General features: G+C 42.0%; 1 protein-coding gene across 1 annotated transcript in view; it reads left to right on the forward strand.

Moving 5' to 3' along the window:
• ORMDL3 (ORMDL sphingolipid biosynthesis regulator 3) overlaps positions 1 to 20745 on the forward strand; it is a 505983-nt gene that overhangs the window by 238836 nt on the left and 246402 nt on the right. The window contains exon 2 of the mRNA XM_044055034.1: positions 7179 to 7371. Coding sequence (XP_043910969.1) covers positions 7198 to 7371 — 174 coding nt within the window. The 5' untranslated portion in view covers positions 7179 to 7197. The remainder of the gene's footprint in view (positions 1 to 7178; positions 7372 to 20745) is intronic.

Genomic DNA, 20745 nt, shown 5'->3' on the forward strand with positions numbered 1-20745 from the left:
GGATGTCAGTGTGTCTGACTATGGAGTCACCTATGACAAGTGTGTCTGGCATTGTGTTTGGCCTTAAGGGCTGTGACTGTTTGGCACACCGACTTTGTGGTCTGTGTGTAGCATGTGTTGTGTCATGAGGTGGCAGTTGTTTGGGTGTCTGCTTTGGTGGCCTCTGCTGTTTTGGTAGATTTTTGATCAGAGCCTCCGAGTATGTCTTTGTGTGTTTATGTGTATGATTTGAAGTTGTGATAGTACTATGTGAGACTGGATTTGTGGTGTGTGTGGTTCCCTTCTCCTCCTGTCTGGTCTTTCCAATCTTATGTTGAGAGAGCTCGGCCTCCAGTTTGGCTATATAGTTGCATCTCTCGCATGTATTTGTGTTTTGTGGGAGAAGGAGAGGGTTGTCTGTGTACATGAGGCAATTGTAACATTGCCTCAATATTCCCAGATTCACCAGCTGGGCAGGAGAGGACGCTAGCAACTGACCCCTCGACATGCTAGAAGGAGAGGACAAAGAACTTTCTGTTAATTGAGTTTAAAAAGGCTTCGAGGGATGTGGGTGATTGAAAGAGGGATTTTAGGCTGGTGGGGTGCTATGTATAATAAAAAAAAGTGCTACATCCAGTGCCTTCACTTTGACTTCATCGTAAACAGTTGTTGACTCCTTCAAACTAACAGATCGGTTGCCCCCATTTTCTGTAGTAGTTATCGCTGAAGATTATGTGCTAGAGTATTTTTCATCACTTTCTCTGCCTAGTGGCCAGGGGAAAAGTTTTTGATTTTTTCTTTTGTGAGCGCTTCCACTAAATGCATGTTTTTTTTTTTCTTTACTGACATGTCTGATCCTCCTACTGTATACGTCACTGAGCTTTTGGATGCCAGCTTTAACTATCCTTCCATTTAAGTCCATTTATGTATCACTTGTAATTTACATATAGGACACAATTGTGAACTCTTGGCTGCTGCTGTGTTTGTAAGACCATTTTCCATGACACCTTTCTTGTGTGCCCCCCCCCCCCTTTTTTTTTCTTTTTTAAAGGATCCAGGCTCCCATGGACATTTACTTCATGCTGCATTTCTTCAGTGCAGAAACATAAGTGGCATTAAATAGTTTCACTACATACCAGCCCTTCCTTCATGCTTGTGGTAACTACAGAAACCAATTTAAACCAGTTTTTGTTTGCCAGTTTTCTTTTTCCAGTACTGTTGCCAATGAGTATGTCATCTTCACTGCACATGCAGCTCATTGTCTGTTTGCTGTATAGACAGGACAAAGCTCAGAGGAAAAGATGAAAATGATAAGTTAGTTGTTTCCTGTAACAAGTGAAGCCAAAACAGGAAGGTTGCTTAATACATCTTGTGGCTTTCAGACTGCATGTTGCACCGTTATGACAGACATGACAAAACTCTACCAGACTTGCCTAAAACATGTTATGACAGTTTCAACTTCATCACCTCTAGGACTAAGACTAGCAGGTACATAGCTCATAAAACATTGCCAGGGTACCTCAGTAGCTCCATTTACCCATGCTTCTCTACACTTTTCTCTTTACAAGGGTTCTGCACTTTTTGTCTCTTGGCAGACTCTTGTATCCCAGCCCCCAGGGTAACTGTGATTGTGGACTCCAGTGCACTGGCATGGGAGGGCGTTATCTAAAGTAGATAGTCTAATGCACTGGGTTGGGATGGCATTCTAGAAAATATTCTAAGGCACCCAATCAATCCAAGAAGTCAACCTGCACATCAGCATGTTAGAAAAGAGGGCCATCTTCTCACATTCTAGGTACTTCAGGGTTTCTTCCTACAGGTGCATTTGTCATCCACTTCAACATAGCATTGATTTGGTTTATAAAAAAGTAGGGGTGTGCACTGACTTACGTTGCTTTCATTGGAAAATGCCAAGAGTATTTGAATATTACGTTTCCCAGAAATTTCTCATTCCTAGCCATAGCCTTGGAGAAGACAGTTCTCTTGCAGTCAATCTCGAATGTTTGTTGATGCCATAGAAGTGGTCCATCAGTCCAGCAATAGCCTGGATCCTATTCCCTTGCTGAGAGTCACTTCTTTACATCTGCATTCATCCACAAATCCAGCAATTACTTTTCCTCTATTCCTCCTTATTTTGAATTCTTCATAACTGTTGTGGTACATAAGTATCTCCCAGGCCTTCTTTTTCCATTCTTCTTATATCCCTTTATTGTAAAATTCCTCAAGGCAGCCAAGATGAGCAAAGCCAGGGTCCTCCAGATAGCATCTTTTTTTGCCCTGTCCAGTTTGGATCTCTGCTTCTTTGGCCATATCTCCTGAAGAGGCCTGTTCTTCTTGGACTTTCCAAGAGGCTTCTGTCTCCCGCATTCAAGTAACACCCTCTGGATCTTCACTGATCGGTTAATGGTTTGGTTTTTCTAGTTCCACTGATAATCGGGGACCAATCACCAAGTCAGAGTGGTCCAGATCCTGATTTCTATCTAGAGAACAAGCACTACAAACATGTATTGTTGTAAATGGGTTTAATTCTTGGAATGGAGCACAGCAAGAGAACTAGACCTGTTTACAGCTCCTGTGGCCAGCATTTTAGAATGTCTTTCCCAGGTTTTCAATTCTGGACTAGGTTTCTTATTGATTTTAAATTCACCTAGAGTCATTTCCAGTTTCGACTAGGGTGTAGGTGCTTCCTTGGCCTCTCCTTTGTAAGACCTTAATTTTGTGTTGGTGAAGCTGACAGTGTCTTAGTTTGAGGCAGCTTCTTCTGTACACTTTAAGTTCCTTATTTGGAAAACTGCCTTGGTAGCTACTGCTTTGGCAAGAAGGATTTCAGAGGTGCAAGTCTTGTGTTTCATCTGTCGTATATCTCGTTACATAGATATTTATAGTTTCACAATATGTACCGGTCTTCCTTTCTTGCCCAAAGTTGTTGTGCCATGGAGTTTATTACAAAAAAGTTGCATGATCTTCAGTTTGTTTGTGTCTTTCGGCTTTTCCCGGTTAGGGGTCGCCACAGCGGAACTCCGGTCCGCTAATGATTGGCAGTTGATTTTTATGTACCGGCTTGCCAGGCCTGACGCACAACCTTCAACGAAGGTACGTCCATTCACGCATGTCTCCACGCAGAAGACGCTCTAGCTGAGAATCGAACCGGTCAGTGTCTTACTGTGAGGCAACAACGCTACCGCAGCACCACATTCCACATGATTATTTGGATGCACACAAACAGCTCGGATTTTATTTGACGAGATCCAAAGCATTGAAGGGTTCCTGTATTTTTGTTGATTTCTCTAAGAAATTAAAATATTGCCATAGTTGCTTTGTTAACAAACGTACTGCAAGTCCTTATCTCAGACTACTAGTACACATAAAACTACTAGAGCCATGGCTGCATTTCAAGCTTTTTCAAAAAGACTTCATCGATTTATCTTTGAGCAGCTGTTGTGTGAGTATCACTTAATATTTTTGAAAAACATTATGATCTGGATGTCATCTCCAGATCAAGGTCTGCTTTTGGCATTTTCTTTTTCTGTGGTATTCTTTTGTGATGAGGTAACCAGGATTGTTGGCTTGGGACTCAGCTTTAATGGCGATTGAGTAGAAGTTCCCAATGTGTTGTGTGAAAGTTGCATATTTACCATAATGCTCACTCAGCATTGGCAGTTTTAACTCCTGCAAAAACTCTTTGAGAGTTTCAAGATTAGCTGTCATTCTATAACTTTTTTTTTGCTGTAATTCTATGCCTTTTGCACTTTATTTTTTGTAGTTGCAGGTCTCCCACCTTCAGTAGGGAGCCACTTACACACACAGACATTCACACAAAGGTGGGCTCATACATACGGTCTCCCCAATGGCGGCATTTGCCTTTCTCTTTGCTGAAGAGTGTAAATTCTAGAAGAGCAGGACTCCAAGGGTTTAGCTAATAATGCAGGAATGAGGAGCAGTGCAATTTGCTTTGATTTTCATCTTTACCCATTCCTATGTACTGTTTCTCATTGCATCTCATTAGGTGTTAGTACTTAACTGTTTCTGCCTAGTCACTTTAAAAAGCACCTACTAAACTGTACTACAATAAATGCAACCCATGCTTGCATATTTGTACAATGCTGCAACCGCTGTGCAAAACTACCAGTGGTAGTACTTTTCCAGAAACACAAAGTGACATGCTGTGCTTTATTCAGTGTGTGTGTGTGTGTGTGTGTGTGTGTATGTGTATATATATATATATGAAAGAGTGAGAGTTATGTACAGCCTCAGAAAGCACTCCATCATATGAGCAGTGTTTTGACCTGCAACTTTATTGTGCATCTTAAGTGCTAGGGGATGGGATGTGGTAGTGAAGTACACAGCCTTCTGCCAGCCGCAGTAGTTATGCTGCCATACAGATGCACTGACTTTTTTACCCTATTGGTGCAGCCACATAACTGTAATGCAGCACGATTTCAGGTGGAGGCTGTGGTGCAGTACATAGTTGTGAAGAATAACGTTACAGCAGTTTTTCATGATAAGCTTATATGAATGTGTACTGAGAACTAGCAGACAGCATGATATACAATGAAACACTGTTTATGCAGCTCTGTCCTACTGTTGTACTGATGACATGATGGTACAGAGGATCCTGCATATCCTATGTATCCAAGAGACAAGATGGAAGGGCAGTGCAGCAAAGCCGCTTGGTTTGGGATCCAGAGTTTACTACTCAGGAGGACGGCAGGCTAGAAATGGTGTGGGAATTATGGTGAGAGAGAGGGTTCAGAAGGCAGTGAGGGATATCATCGGAATTAACGACAGACTCATGGCAATCAGACTCCAGTGTAATGATAGGGCAATATTCATAATCTCAGCCTGTGCCCCACAGCAGGGTTGTGATAATTAGGAAAAGATTGCATCAGACAGCAGTTGTAGGACCTACTAGATAAAGCAGAACAACAGGAATTGGTGTTGATAATGGGTGACTCTGAGTGCACATATCCGGATAGACAGAACAGGATATGAGGACTGCCTGGGTCCACATGAGTGGGGTAACATGAATAAAGAGGAAGCCATTCTAGACTTTTGTCTGGTAAATGGCTTGATAGTGGCCAACACATGGTTAGAGAGATGGTCACAAGATCACATGCATGAGTGGCCAATGTGCAACTCAGGTGGACTTCCTCCTAGTAAGGAAAGGGGATTGTTGTCGAATCAGTTAGTCCACGGCATAAACCACTGGTTGCTACAGTTAGCTGCAAGTAGGGTCAAAGAAGGCTTTAAGGACCGCAGAGTCCAGTCTGCAGACCTGGAAGTTGACTGGAGAAAAAGTACAACATTTCAAGGAATTACTTTGGGCTGTAGCACCCCAAGAAGAGGAGGAAATGGAGTTGAAGAAGAATGGCAGCACCTCAAACTGAGTGTGTGAGGACTACAGAACAGGTATGTGGTTGAGACAGGTATGGAAGTAAAGAACATAAGGAAAGCTGGTAGTGGAATGCAGAAGTCCAGGAAGTCATCAAAAGAAAGGAGTGCAGGAAAAAGTGGGAAATAGAAAAGCCGGACCAGACTAGGAAGGGATTCTGGTTGGCTAACAGAGAGGCTAAGAACAGCATTAAGGAAAATGAAGTCGGGGAAAACAGCAGGCTCAGATGGGATCACAGCGGATGTGATAAAGATGATGGGTGATATAGAGGAGAAGTGGCTCTGAAAGGTTCTCATGTATGTAGAGAAGGGCATATCCCCAATGATTGGAGAATAACCATACTTGTGCCAGTGTACAAAAACAAAGGAGTCATGCATAATTATGAGCAGTACAGACATATCAACGTCCTTTCACATTGCATGAAAGCTGTGGGGAGGGTGAGTGATAAACAAATTTGCCGACTAGTAGAAAGTAAGATGGGAGATGAGCAGTTTGGATTCAGATCAGGATGTAGCAGAACTGACCCAATATTTCCAATGAGACCTATAGTTGAAAAGAAGCTAGAGATGAGGAAAGAGTGTAATTGGTCATTGCTAGACATGGAGTAAGAATATGACAGTGTCCCAAGAAATCTGATTTGGGCAGTCCTGTGGTGGTTCGAAGTTCCAGAAACATTGGTAGAATTAGTGCAGGCTATGTGTAAAGATCCAATGACTCGAGTATGAACAGTGTTGAGTGTCACAGAAGGGTTCCCAATGGGAGTGGGTGTGTCAGGGTTCAGCTCTGAGCCCACAGCTGTTATTACTGGTGATGGATTACAAGGGACATATCAACAAAGTTGCTGTATGCAGACGATGTGATATTACAGGTAGACTCTGCACAAGAACCTCAGCAAAGGACAGAGGAATGGAATGCAAAACTGAAGGCACGTAGGATGAAACTAAGTACAGATAACAAATTACAAGGGACATATCAACAAAGTTGCTGTATGCAGACTATGTGATATTACAGGTAGACTCTGCACAAGAACCTCAGCAAAGGACAGAGGAATGGAATGCAAAACTGAAGGCACGTAGGATGAAACTAAGTACAGATAACACAGTGGTGATGGCAGCAAACTGGGGAAATCAGAAGAAGCTGAGAATTGAGATGGCAGGGAAGATAAGAGCAGGTTAACACCTTCAGCTGTCTGGGAGGGGTGGTTGAGGAGAAGGTAAGTTTGAATGAAGAGGTCAAAGCTAGAATCAGAGGGGCTGCAGCAAGCTGGCATAGAGTAGGTCTGCAACAGTCAGGCATAAGTGTTGAAGAAGGCAAGTGTGTGGCATTGAATTGAGAGAGATGGAGACCGTTAACATGACACCCTGACCCCATGTAGAAAGTGGGGATGATGTTTTATTGACGTCCACAACAGTTTTCTATACTGCAGAAACAGGCACATAGTAATTTAACAGTGTTAACTTTATTGCTGAGTTGGAGCAAAGCATTATTCAGAAATATAACAGATGAAATGCATATATTGTGTACATTTTAATGCCTGCCACAAGTGGCAGCACTTTCTTTCAAGGGTAGATGAAACTGGGTACAAGTATTTGTTAACAGCACTGTGAACTTCTCCAAATGAGAGGAACAAATTACTAGGTTTGTTTTGAGTTAGCAGTTGTGTTTAACTTTTGAGCATGTGGCTATTATCTTTTCATTAAGAGTGTATTCCATTTGTAATGCACCTTGCATGTTTGAGTTCAGGAATAGTTAGTTATCTGTTCTTTTTGTGTGTGTGTGTGTAAGAATAGATCATTTTTCATTTCAGGTTGTGACCAGAGAGCATAATGAATGTGGGCACAGCTCACAGTGAAGTAAATCCAAACACTCGTGTTATGAACAGTCGTGGAATCTGGCTTGCGTACGTCCTTGGGATTGGTTTATTGCACATTGTCCTCCTCAGTATCCCATTCTTCAGTGTTCCTGTGGTCTGGTCACTCACCAACATCATCCACAATATGGTAAAAACACTTTTTTTAATTTTTTAAAAGATTTACCCTTTGCATTTTGCCAAATTTTGCAATATTTGACAAAAATATTAAAGTGTAGAATATTTAGCATAAACCAATACAAAACAATATTATTGAGAAGTAAGAATGAGGATTCTTTAAGGGTGGTGGTGTGGAGAATTTAGACTTGATTAAGTCACCTGTGAGTATCTTTAGAGCAGCAACTGTTTTAAATCCATAGACCCAAGCACAGTGTTGATTCGTATTGGACGGGGTTTTTTTTTTTTTAATTTATTTATTTATTTTTGCTGTACACATTTTTTTCAGTTAAACTGACTGCACTGAAATTATTTACATGTTAATTTTTGCCTTATTTAGCCTGGAGTAAATATTAGTAATATGTATGCGTTTTAAGCTACTGTGCTGATGTTACTAAATTCGGGGACCCTCCTTCTGTTGGGCCTGTGATTGAGATTTGTCCATCCTTTCTGCCTAGTTCTAGTTTGAGAAGTTTTCCTTTCTTGGGGTGGTTATGCCCTGTACTGGTGCATGTTCTGATGTTGCTTCTCACACTAGGATAAACGTGTTTAACCCTTGAAACCACCAGTTATTTCCTGCCATTTCCATATTTTGATCTTGATACAGTACTTTGTTCTGGCAGTTAGCAGAGAGGATTGAGACTCTGAGCTGTTAGCTGCTTCCTGTAGTAAAGGGTACAAGGTTTCATTCCTTACACCTCCATTTGCCTATTGTGTTAATGAGCAAGTCACTTGACTAGACAATATTCCCAGACCCCCCCCCCCAAAAAAAAAAGGCAGTTCTGTCCAGTGAGCTTACCCAGTTAATGATTAAAAATAGTAAAAGAAAATAGTAGTACTAACTTTATTAGTGGAAAAGGTTGTATGTTCAGTTCCTAATGCACCACAGCCTTCTAATTGTTCATAGGGCCACCAGTTTACAAGCCAGAGCCCACACTGGCCCTTTTATTCTCCCTGAGATAGGAGCAAGTGTCCGTGGTTCATCTTGGCCACTGTTAGATGTAGGTGAGGAAAATGTATGGCATGAGAGTCAGGTGGGGAGGTAGTGAACTAGTTTGCTTGCTTTCTGCTTCTGATTGAGTGGCTGCCCCCTCCTTGTAGTGGGTCTTTTGAGTTTCATTGAGTGCTCTCTGCTGTGATGTGTGCCACGCCATGATGGCTTCTCCAGTTGGTGGACTTGCACATGGAAAAGCTTGATAGGTTTGTGCTGTATGGGTCTTAACACCCAGTGTTTCCTCACTGGGTGTCTCAAGCAGTGAACTAGAGCCACCATCCTCCCCCAGTATTGGGGTGAGCCAACAGTGTTCATTCCCTTCATTCCCACCCTGGCTATTCCAGCACTTGGGACACTAGTCAGGCTGAGGTCATAGTCAAGGCCACATCACAGAAACAGGGGTCAGTAACTGTTATTTTTAAGTGTGGTAAAGTTAATGCAGCCTCCCGTTTCTGCAGCCTCTCTCCAAATGTAACTATTTGGAGACATTAAGGCTTATTTAACTACTGTTTTATTTTTATGTATCATTTGAATTATCTGTTTTTATTATTTGTCATTGTAAAGTATTTTAATTTTTGTTTTTGAATTGTAAATGACAATTGTAAATGATTGTGACTGACTTGCAAGGCTGCTTCTATTTCATTTATAAGGCACGTTTGAGCTTGTATGTCTTTTATATTGGGTGCACCAATTTTCTCATAATACCATTGAGAGTTCCTGCTTTCTAATTACTGTAGAGATGTGGGTGAGCAGCCTTTGTGCAGGAGTGACCTTAGGTCAACTGGTGCCCTGGACAAAAGGGTTCCATGGCGCCCCCCACCACACCACGCGGTGCCCCCATCCTAGTCTACCTACACCAAATAAATACTGGAAAAGCGCCCCTAGTACAGTGGCACCCGAGGCAGCTGCCCTAAGGCCAGCTATGCCTTTGTGAACAGCTTATCAGAGCTTGTATTCACCAGCAGTCTTCAGGTCAGTGTCTCAAGCAGTTTTCTTGTAGGATGTCAGTTTGAAGATACTGGTTTCTTCTTTTTACACCTGAACAGTAGCTTGCCATTTGTTCCTAAGATCGAGGATGTTCCATTGATTTTCCACTGAATGTTTGGTTGTTTACATTATTGAGATGAGTTTCTGACTCAATGGCTCCTGCAGTATCAGAAGAGTAGTACTGAATAAACTCGGCGGGAGATTTTATTTGGCTTCATTGACCTTTTTTCAGTGTCAGTAACTGGGTAACTTAGTAAAACTCATCATTTTTTTGCTCGCTAAAGTGTTTAATTTTCAGTCTTAATCTGTCTTAATCTGTAAGTAAGCTTAAAGCAAGTCCCATCAAGAAAGAAGCCCTTTACCCAGCATCCAAGTTAACTTCTGGAGCAAGTCTGGTAGCCTAGTAGTTACAGTACTTCCTGTCATCTAGGTTGTCTGTGTGCTATTTTCAGTGTTTGCTTCCATTTAGAGGTCCATCACAGGATTCTCAGGATGGGTGCAGATGGCCCCATCTTGGAGCGGTTGAGTCCTCCTGCAGAAACCGCTTTAATTAAAGACCAAGTTGTCCTCACAGGCCTCTTGGAATAGGCTCAGACTGTAACACGGCCAACGGTTATACTAGGATGATGAAGTAGTTCAAATGAGATGGGAGTGTTTTGTGCCTTCGTAGACCTCGATGAATTCAGCGAGCATATAAATTCCATATGAGATCTTGCTCCTTTTGCCACATGGTGCTTGAATGGTGTCAAAGGATACTACTGACACCATCTGACATTTCACTGTCTGGGATTTGTGGGATGGGTGTTTGATACATCCAGACAACTGCAGATGACTTACTGGATGGTAGAAACTTAGTACAGTTTTAGGCAGTTTTTTTTTTTCCTGAAGAAGTGTAGCAGTTATTAAAGGAGACAAGAAAACCTGCTACTAGAAAATCGTACATTAGTAAATGGAAAAGGATTTCTAGTTGGTGCCAAGAAGGGAACGAGCACTCTTTCAGGGGTGGTGTCTGTCTTGTTCTACATTACTTGTGTAAGTTACTGCCCTCTGACTTGTCTTACTTCCCCCATCAAGGTTCATTTTTCATCCATTTCAGAAAGTCTGCTAATGGATAATCCTCTTTCAGTGCAATTTCATGTGAAAATATTTTTGAAAGGGGTGTTGCATATCAAGATTCCAAGAAAACCGGTGGCTTCAACTTGGAGTCTTAATTTTGTGTTAGAAATACTAACTTTTGCTTCATTTGAATCCGCTTATCTGCCTAACTTTTGCTTCTTAACATGAAAAAACATGGTACTCATTGCCTTTGACCTATGCAAGAGGAGTGTCTGCATTGCAGGCTCTTATGGTGGGGCAGTCCTATTTCAGTTTCTGTAAAGATGGGGTTTTAGTAATCCTTCAATTATGCTTAAAGTGGTATCTGTATTTAACTTGAGCCAGACTGTCCATCTGTTTGTCTTCTTTCCAGAACCTAAAAACAAGGGAGAAAGGATATGCCATACTTTGGGTGTCTGTAGACAGCTGCAGTACTAACTTGGCTGCACAAAATCTTTCAGAAACTCTGATCAGTTCATTTCTGTCAGAAAAGATAACCTGTATTAAAATTGTACCATTTCCAAGTGGTTGTCTCATACATTTACTTTTTTGTTATACCCACGACCACAACATAATTCCAGGCAGAGTCGAGGCTCATTCTACAAGGGATTGGCTTCATCTGTAGCTTTTTGGAAACAGTTGGTTTCTGGAAGTATTCTAGAAGCAGCAACTTGGTCCTTTGTGCTCACTTTTTAACCACTATAAACTAGTTTCCTACTTTGTATCTAGGACAGGCTTTGCTAGGACCATTCTCCAGAGGTTGCTGGCCCCTCATCATTCCTCTTTCCACTTAGCCTAAGCTGTGGTAATTTACCCATATAGCTAAGGCTAAGGCAGCAGTGATCATTCAGACATCTACTTAAGTTCAGCTTACACAACTGTACTTTGTCATTCAAATTAGGAGAACATGGCAATAGATTAATGAGTTTTACACCCTATTATCTGCAGCTTCGGACTATTAAGGCTGCATAGTAGAATTTAATTTCCAGCCTTATTCAATACACACACCACACTCCCTATCCCAGCTGGGTTAATCAGAGTATTGCTTCAGATTATTCTTCTGTTATTAAAAAGCCAAAGTATTGGGTGCTTCTTTCGCAGAGATGTCTAGGGCTTTATTTCAGGGCTTTGAATGCCGAACCCTCACCCCCACTCAAAAAAAAAAAATGCAAGAAAAGTTCTAGATTTGTAATCTGAAAACAAGTGCCTCAGTGCCAAAATATTTAGGAGGGAAACCTTCAAATGCTACTTTTTATAGAACAGTGGCAAAACTGGGCAAAGAAGATGCATATCTCTCCATACTGCAGTAAGGTTTTCTCATAGACTCCCAACTGACCAGGCTTGCTTCAGTTTTGCAACTTTGCAACTCTGCTGTTTGGTCTGATCACAGTCTGGAAATATTTACTGCATGTTTAGCCCTACCTTAAAAAGAAGATAATTTTATCGTCCCATGAGTGGCTTATATTGACTGTGGCTCAGACACTGGAACATCTGTGCCTTTATGTCTCTACAGCAGTGACACTGGTGCCAGTTCTGCGGACTGTTAATTGCAAGTCAGTAATGATGTTCTTCGTTTTCCATTGCTGCAGTCCTTACTATTGGGTATAGTCCGCGTCCAGTCGGCCCGAATACCAGAGTATAAGGCTGACGTCGGTCAGGGCGCATTAGACTGACGTCAGTACGTCAGGGTACTAATGCGCATGACCGACGTCATATCCTCAGTCTTTTTTGCCGCATGGTCCGATGCAGAAGCAGTTTTGCGAGTGCAGGTTGGCGTTCTGAAATATTTCCGAAACCGGAGTTTCAGACCGAAACAGAGTTGGCTAAGTACCCCGTTGGGGAACATTTTGGTTTTTTCTTGCCTCAGTATTTTACCGGATGTCAGAAAAAGTGAATAACTGTATTTCTTGTGGGAAACAGATACCTCATAGGGATTACCATACCTTGTGTATACCTTGTTTAGGGCCTGAGCACGACGTTGTTGGTTGCTGCTCTTGTGCTAGGTTTAACAAACGCACTATTAAGAGGAGGTTAGACTGTGCCAGGTTAGTGTTTGGGAAGCGTTGCAATTATAAAATGCCGTCGGATGCTCCGACGCCCGCTTCGTTCAAGAAGCGCAAGGACAAAACAGCGAAGCCTAGGGTTGATGAACCGGCAGTCCCGGACGTCGGTTCTTTAGAAGGCTCAGTGGAGCCAGAGGTTTTGCCAGGAGTTTCCATGGAGTCCCAGTCAGAAACTTTACTATTACAGGATGTGCCTTCTCAGGAGGTAGGCCAGGCTGAGGGGGCTTCTCAGGTGACTGTTCTTCCCTCTCTCCCCAAGGTAGTTAGAGCCTCTCCTTCTGTTGCCAAAACTTCTTTGAGAGGTAGGCCTAGTTCAGCTTCAGTGGGGGCTTCTCCTAGCATTTCGGGTTCTGTACCTAAGAAACATATGCTTAAAATGGCAGAAGATTTGATTACTATGATTAGAGGTTCTATGCCCCCGCCTGATAAGAGGCCTAGGGTGGAACCGGAGTTTGATAGTTTTGAACAGTGTTCAGAGGCTTCAGAATCTTCTGCGGAAGATATGCAGGAGTATCCTACTTATTCTGATTCTGATGTGGATGATTCCACTCCTACAGCTTCTCCTCCTGAGGATTTCTCATTTTCAGAGACTCTGCATTCCATGAGGGAGCACTTTAAATGGGAAGGCCAGGATTACTCTGATTCCAGGAAAAGGCTTAGGGAATTCTTGTTTTACCCCAGCATAGGCCTTTAGCTATTCCTCCTGTGTTAAATGTGGTGGAAGATGTTTTTGCAGAGGCTTCCCTGAACCCTGACTCTTTGCCTCCTGCTCCTGTTAAGCCTGATAGGTATTATAGGGTGCCGAAGCTCATAAATATTTGTTTAAGAGTCCTAGGGCGGACCCAGAAACTATTTCTCAAGGGCCTAAAGGTGTTAAGGCTTCTGTGGTTAAAAATCCTGTTCCCACTGATAAAGAGGCAAGGGCTTTGGATAGGTGGGGAAAGAAAGTGTATACTTCTTCCACTCTAGCCATGAGAGCATTGAATTGTCAGTTTCACATGCTAAAATATCAGAATTATCTCCTTTCACAATTGAAATCTAAGGTGGATGCTTTGGCGGAAGGTATTGAGTGTAAAGAGTTGCTGGATTTGGTTCATGTGTCTGAACAAGTGGGTAAGCATTCTTTGCAATGTGGTTTTGATGCTGTACAGGCCTCCTCGAGGGTGGCTGCTACCAGTTCTGTTCTTCGCAGGCATGCCTGGTTGAAGGATCAGAATTTAGCTGAGCATGTTAAGACAAGGATTTTGGATGCTCCTTTACAGTCTGATGTGTTGTTTGGATCGCCTGTGGAAGCAGTTTTAAAGAAAATGGAGGACAAAGCTAAGTCTATGCAAACTGTTAAAGATTTTTGCAGGTGCAGCCACCAAGTTTAGTAGAAATTGGCCTGCTAAGGGGTGGACATATCCTGCTTATGATTCCCAGTCTAGGGGTAGGTCTAGACGTGGTAGGGGCAGGGCTCAAGGTTCTTTTAGGCCTAGAACAGGAGTTCACCTGCTCAGACTTCTGGTGAGGGCAGGGGTCAGTCCTTTCGTAAACAGACCCAATGACCTGTCTTTTCAGCTGCCAGTAGATTCCCGTCTGGCAGCTCCTTTGGGAGGAAGACTGTCTCTTTTCAAAGAAAATTGGGATTTAATTACTCAAGACAAATGGGTGTTGGATATCATTCACCACGGTTACAGATTTTATTTCCATACAATGCCCCTTTCAAAGGCATGCCAGACGTTCCTCCTCCACAAAGAAAAGAGGCTCACAAGCAAGTTTCTCAGTTACTCCAGATAGGGGCCATTCAGCCAGTCCCTGTATCAGAAAGGGGCCTAGGATTTTATTCTCGCCTGTTCCTAGTACCAAAGAAGGGGAACACGTGGAGACCAATTTTGGATTTATCTCTCCTCAACACGTTTTTGGACATTCCCAAGTTCAAGATGTTGACGTTACAACAGCTTTTACCTCTGCTGGGCAAAGATCACTGGATGGTAACTTTAGATCTCAAGGAAGCTTACCTTCATGTGCCTATAAGGCTAAGTTGCAGGAAGTATCTGCGGTTTCGAGCTGGAAATTCTCATTATCAGTTCTCTGCATTGCCCTTTGGCTTATCTACTGCCCAGAGTATTCACAAAGGTTCTGGCTCCAGTGATAGCTTACTTCAGGCTTCAAGGAATTCAAATCTATCCTTACTTGGACGACTGCCTGATTCTGGCTCAAGAAAAGGAAGACCTTCTACAGCATCTGGAATATGTTATAGCAGTGCTAAGATGCCTAGGGTATTCTGTGAACGAAACAAAGTCCAGTCTAGTACCCTCTCAAGACATGTGCTTTCTGGGTGTGAGACTGAATACAGCAGCCCAGATGGCCTTTTTAACCCCGGACAAACAAAAGAGTCTGTCACTTTACTTCCATCAACTATCTCATCAGTCCGTGCTGACTGCAAGGACAGTCCTTCAAGCATTAGGGTTCATGGCATCTTGTATTCTGGTGCTTCCCAATGCCAAACTGCATATGAGGAAGCTACAATGGTATCTCAAAATGTATGGACACAGCACTGCCAGGATTTGGACACTGTCATTCAAATAATACCTTGCCTTCAAAAAGAATTCTTGTGGTGGGCTCAGGAATGTCACCTAAACAAGGGACTCTCTGTGACCCGGCCAGAGGCAAGTCAGATTTTAACGACAGATGCCTCGGACATTGCTTGGGAAGCTCATCTAAATGGAAAGTGGATACAAGACAAGTGGCCTGCCAGACTACAGCATCTACATATCAACATGAAGGAGATGTTAGCAGTCCAGTTTGCATTAATGGCTTTCAAGGAGTTACTTCTTCCAGGGCAGGTGTTGATTCTAACAGACAACACAACTGTCATGTGGTACATCAACAAGCAAGGGGGAACACATTCTTATCCTCTATGCAGGCAAGCAATGATTTTATGGGAGACTGCGCTAAGCTTGCAACTAACTCTTCAGGCAAGGTTTCTGCCAGGAGCACAGAACTCCTTAGCAGATGTGTTAAGCAGACAAATCATGGATCCCCACGAGTGGAAACTGGATCTTCATGTATTTCAGAAATTGACAGTGTCATGGGGAACTCCAGACATAGATCTGTTTGCTTCTCCACTAAACCACCAGCTGCCAAAGTATTGCACAAAGGGGTTTCATCACACAGCTTGGAAAGTGGATGCTCTGTCTTTCAGTTGGAAAAACCTTCATGTGTATGCCTTTCCACCTCTGCCTCTTCTTCCAAAGGTACTATTAAAGGTCAGACAAGACAGGCCAAGGATGACTTTGATAGCTCCAGATTGGCCTCGGCAACACTGGTACCCACTACTACGGAGTCTGGTAAAGAAGCCTCCATGGCCTTTACCTCTGATTCCTCATCTGTTATCTCAGAAGGACGGTCATCTGCTCAATGTCAAGCTTCACTCTCTTCATCTAACAGCCTGGCATATTCTATGTTGAAACACAGCAGGTCTCAACTTCCTCAACAAGTTTTAAATGTGATTATGGAAGCTAGAAGACCTAGTACAAGGAGAGTGTACGCTGAAAAATGGAAGAGATTTTTATTTTGGAGTACAGCAAAGAATTTGGGGATTTCTGAGCCTAATTTGAGTGTGGCTCTTCAATATCTTACTGAGTTATTGGACAAAGGTTTGTCCTTCTCTTCCATTAAGATTCATGCTGCAGCAGTTTCAGCTCACTATGATTGTGACCCACCTTTGTTTTCGCATCCTTTGTTCAAGCAGTTTCTTAGAGGGGCAAAGAATATAAGACCCCCACGTAGAGCTCCTACTCCTGCTTGGGATCTCAATTTTGTGTTGGAAAAACTTACTCTACAACCTTTTGAGCCTGCAGCTACTGCTGAATTAAAATACTTGTCATGGAAGACTGCTTTTCTGTTGGCTATTACTTCTGCAAGAAGGGTGTCTGAGTTGCAGGCCCTTATGGCAGTAGAGCCTTTTTTGATTTTCCATAAGGATAGGGTATCATTACGTACTAATCCTTCCTTTATGCCTAAGGTGGTTTCTAGTGTGGCTTTAAACCAAACTATTCATTTGCCTACGTTTTATGCAGACCCTCAAAATAAAGGGGAAAAGATTTTGCACACTTTAGATGTACACAGGCAATTGCGTTATTATTTAAGCAGGACTAAGGATTTTAGGCAGTCTCAGCAGTTGTTTGTTTCTTTTGCTTTGAGTTCACAGGGCAAGCCTGTGTCAAAACAAACTATTTCTAGGTGGATTGGCTTTTGCATTGCATTTTGTTATTCCCATCATGGCAAGGAGATTCCAGCTGGGATTAGGCCTCATTCCACTAGGGCTACTGCCACTTCAACAGCATTTCTAAGGGGTGGCAACTAAGGATATTTTGGAAGCAGCTACTTGGAGTTCAGTGCATACTTTCTCTAAGCATTATCACCTTCCTATCTACTCTAAGTCTAGGGCTGGTTTTGCCACAGCTGTTTTGCAAGGCATGTTGTCAGCTCCTACTTCTTTATGATTTGCCAGCCTCCCTTACCTCTGCTTTGGGATTCTACCCAATAGTAAGGACTGCAGCAATGGAAAACGAAGAACATAGTACAGTTTTGTACCTACCATAAATGTAGATGTTCGAGGATTCCATTGCTGCAGTCCAATTTACCTCCCTCCTTCCCTCTGTGTTTAGGGGTGGTTGTGTAGGTGAGTTTACATGCTTATATTTTTGTATATATTGTTGTATATATTGTACATGTTTTTGGTGCAGGTATTTTGGGACTTGTCTTTTTAGGGTCTTCTGACATCTGGGGCAAGAAAAGACTGAGGATATGACGTCGGTCATGCGCATTAGTACCCTGACGTACTGACGTCAGTCTAATGCGCCCTGACCGACGTCAGCCTTATACTCTGGTATTCGGGCCGACTGGACGCGGACTATACCCAATAGTAAGGACTGCAGCAATGGAATCCTCGAACATCTACATTTATGGTAGGTACAAAACTGTACTTTTTCTGATAGCAGTTAATAGACTCTGTCCCAATAATGGTCTTTCTTACCCAAGTCTGTAATTGCTCTGGGTTACAGGTCTCTTCCAGTCTGCGTGTTTTGACTTTATACGAGGAGACCTTACTGGGCTCTAACAAATGTTTGGAAGCAGTCATCAAACTTCCTGGAAACAGTGGTACTAGTGCATCAGTCTGTAGGAAGAGACTTTCCTGGTGGTGAGCAGATCCAGAGAGTTTATCAAAAAGGTTTCCTAATTAGTTCCTCCCAAAGTGCCTTAATATGTAAGTGACCCTCTGGACTATACTTGTGGAGTCCATTTCAACAGTCCTTTGATAAATAAATATGTCCAGTATTTCTTCACTTCAGCCTGAAGGAGGTAAAATCGGTTCTTACAGCCTTGGCAGCATTTCATGACAATCTTGTACCTGGAAACCCACAAATATCAACAGACAGTAACACAGCAATGTGGTATATCAGAAGAGAAGAAGGTAAAAAGTCCTTTTCAGCTTTACAAGGTGACCCTTTGGATTTGGTATCTGTCTGTCTATCACAAACACTGCCTGTCTGCAGTGTTTCTCCTAGAAATACTGAAACAGTTGGCTGTCTACAGGTAAGACTGGTACATAAATGTAAGTTGAAAACCATAATTCTTTCACCCATTACCAAAAAAATGCACAGTCTGCCACCCTGTTTCTATCTGTTCTGTTCTTCAAACCTTCTGTTCCATTTCTGTCATTTCTCACACAGCAGCATTTAAAATAGATGCTTTCTGCTTTCCATCCTCCTCCTTCCACTGATAGAACAAGTACTTTTCAAAACCAGAACATGTCAAAGCAAATTTGTTTCTTATTGCTTCATCATGCCCCAGACAGCTGTGTTTTTCCTGCTGTTGCATGTAGCATGTATTACACCATAGTCTCTGCCAGCAAATTTGTTAGCCTGCAGGGTAGAAGTTTGATTCCTGGTAGTGTGGCTTTCAGACAGAGTTAAGTACTGAACATCCTAAAGGAAGCTAAGAGACCACAAGTGGAAGTAGTGCAGATGTGTATGAAAAGCATAGATTCAGTAAACAGTTCCACAACAGACTTGCTGGACAACCTGTTGACACCTTTCCAAAATATGTTTCTGTACTTTATCTGCTTTTGCTCAGGCCTTCCAGATTCTGTAGATATGCCTAAGGTGAAGGCTGTCCTTAAAGGATGGCTGCACAGTAAGCACCTCCCTACAGATTAATCTGTGCAGTCCCTCGTACAGAGAAAAAAAAAAAACACCTGATAGATTTTTTTCTCTTCTTGGTAATTTCTGCTCCATTCAGATTTCTAACTACATACATTTTAATGCAATATCATTCTTTCTTTGGGAATCAGTTCTTAAATCAGCTTACCAATCGTATTTTAAAGCTTTTGACCAAGGTAGATGCCACATAGAGCATTTTAGCCTTTCTTATTCATTTGGGTCATAAATCTGAATTTTAGAGGATCAGTTACTCTTTTAACGCAACTGTTTTACCTTGTAGTCTCGCAGTGAAGAACCCTTTAAACCAGTGACAAGAACTGACCGACTTGAAAGGAGCTCATTTCCAGTTGCAGTATCATTTTGCATTATAACAAGAAGCTGCTTACTGCTCTGTTTAAAACATGACAAAGGACATAAACCAGTGTGTGTTAATTACAGAAAACTTCAGCCAAAGTATCTAAACAATTTCAAAATAAGTAGTAATTCTCCGTGCTTTTGTTTTGTGCACGACTGGATTTGCTCACACAAAATCAGGGGTGTTGATCCATCCTGACTCTAAACAACTGCAGTTGAATTGTCTGAATAATAGGGTTTTAATATCTTTTAGGCACATGTTTTCTGAGGAGGTATTGATGGAGGCAAGAAAAGACTGTTTCTAAAAAAGCATATATTACCAAATGGAAAATGTGTTTTTAGTTGGTGTCAGCAAAGGAACCAGCACCCTCTCGGATTAGTGTTTCTCTGGTTATAGTATTTCAGTGTTGCTATCCTGTGGCCCATCTTGCTCCTCTTCAAGGTTCATTTGTTGGCTATTTGGCATGTCTGCACATGGATCCTTCACCTCTTTCAGTGCAATCTTCTGTGAAAATATTTTTGGAAGGTTTTGGCTAGTTTTTCTAACATGAAATGAATACTTGCTTCATTTGAACGAGATTGTCAGGCTGACTTGAAGTTCTTAAAAATGGAAAACGGTCTTTTTTGCAGAGTTCAGAGAAATATCTGAGTCGCAAGTTCTCATGATGGGGCAGCTTTAGCTTATTTTCCTCAAAGATGGTATTTCTTTGAAAACTAATCCTTCTTTTATGCCTAAAGTGATATCAGAGTTTGCCTTTAGCCAATATATCTGTCTTCCTGTTTTCTTTCCAGAACCTAAAAATGAGGCGAAAGGATACTTCACATCTTCTTTATCCACAGAAAACTTGGGTGCTATCTTGACAGAATAAAGAACTTCTGATCAGTTGTTCACATTTCTTTCGAAGCAAGAACATAGTGCAGCATATGTCAGAAATTACAATTTCCAAATGGTTGTCTCAAGCTGTTATATTTTGTTATTCCTACCACAACAAAAATATTATATGCCAGGTCAAGGCTCACTGTACTAAGGCTTTGACTTTATATGTGGCCCTTTGGAGAGGGTTGCATTCTTGAAACATTCTAGAATCAGCAACGTTTTCAAAGCTGCATAGTTTTACAAAGCACTATATAGATTCCTTCTCCAGGTTTAGGACAGCTTTGCTAAAACCATTCTCCAAATGTTTCTGGACACTTTTTCCTCCTACTAGTTCTCTTAAGCTATGGTAATTTACCCATGATGCCTCAGTAAGAAGCTGAGATCCCTCATAAAATCCTCCAAAGCTAGTTACAAAAATAAAATTGCCAAAGATTCCAAAAACAACCACAAGGCATTCTATAGCTATGTCAAGAATCTAAATGGCAATGCTCAGATCTGCTCTGAGCTACAACAGAATGGTATTAAATATACTGATCCCAAAGATATTGCCAATACCCTGGCAAATCGATTCAGTGCAAACTTCACCCACCCCCCCTCTCACCCCCTAAAGGGCCCATCTCAATACCGAAAGATTGCCAAATTCCAGTAATAACTGCTACACAGGTAAAAACCGTACTCTCCAAAGCTAAGAATACAGCATCCATGGGACCAGATGACATCCCAGGCTGTGTACAACATGAACTACAAAATGAACTGGCACCTCACCTAA

Source organism: Protopterus annectens, chromosome 13.part0, assembly GCF_019279795.1.
Source record: "Protopterus annectens isolate FY-2018-M chromosome 13.part0, PAN1.0, whole genome shotgun sequence".
Lineage (NCBI taxonomy): Eukaryota > Metazoa > Chordata > Ceratodontiformes > Protopteridae > Protopterus > Protopterus annectens.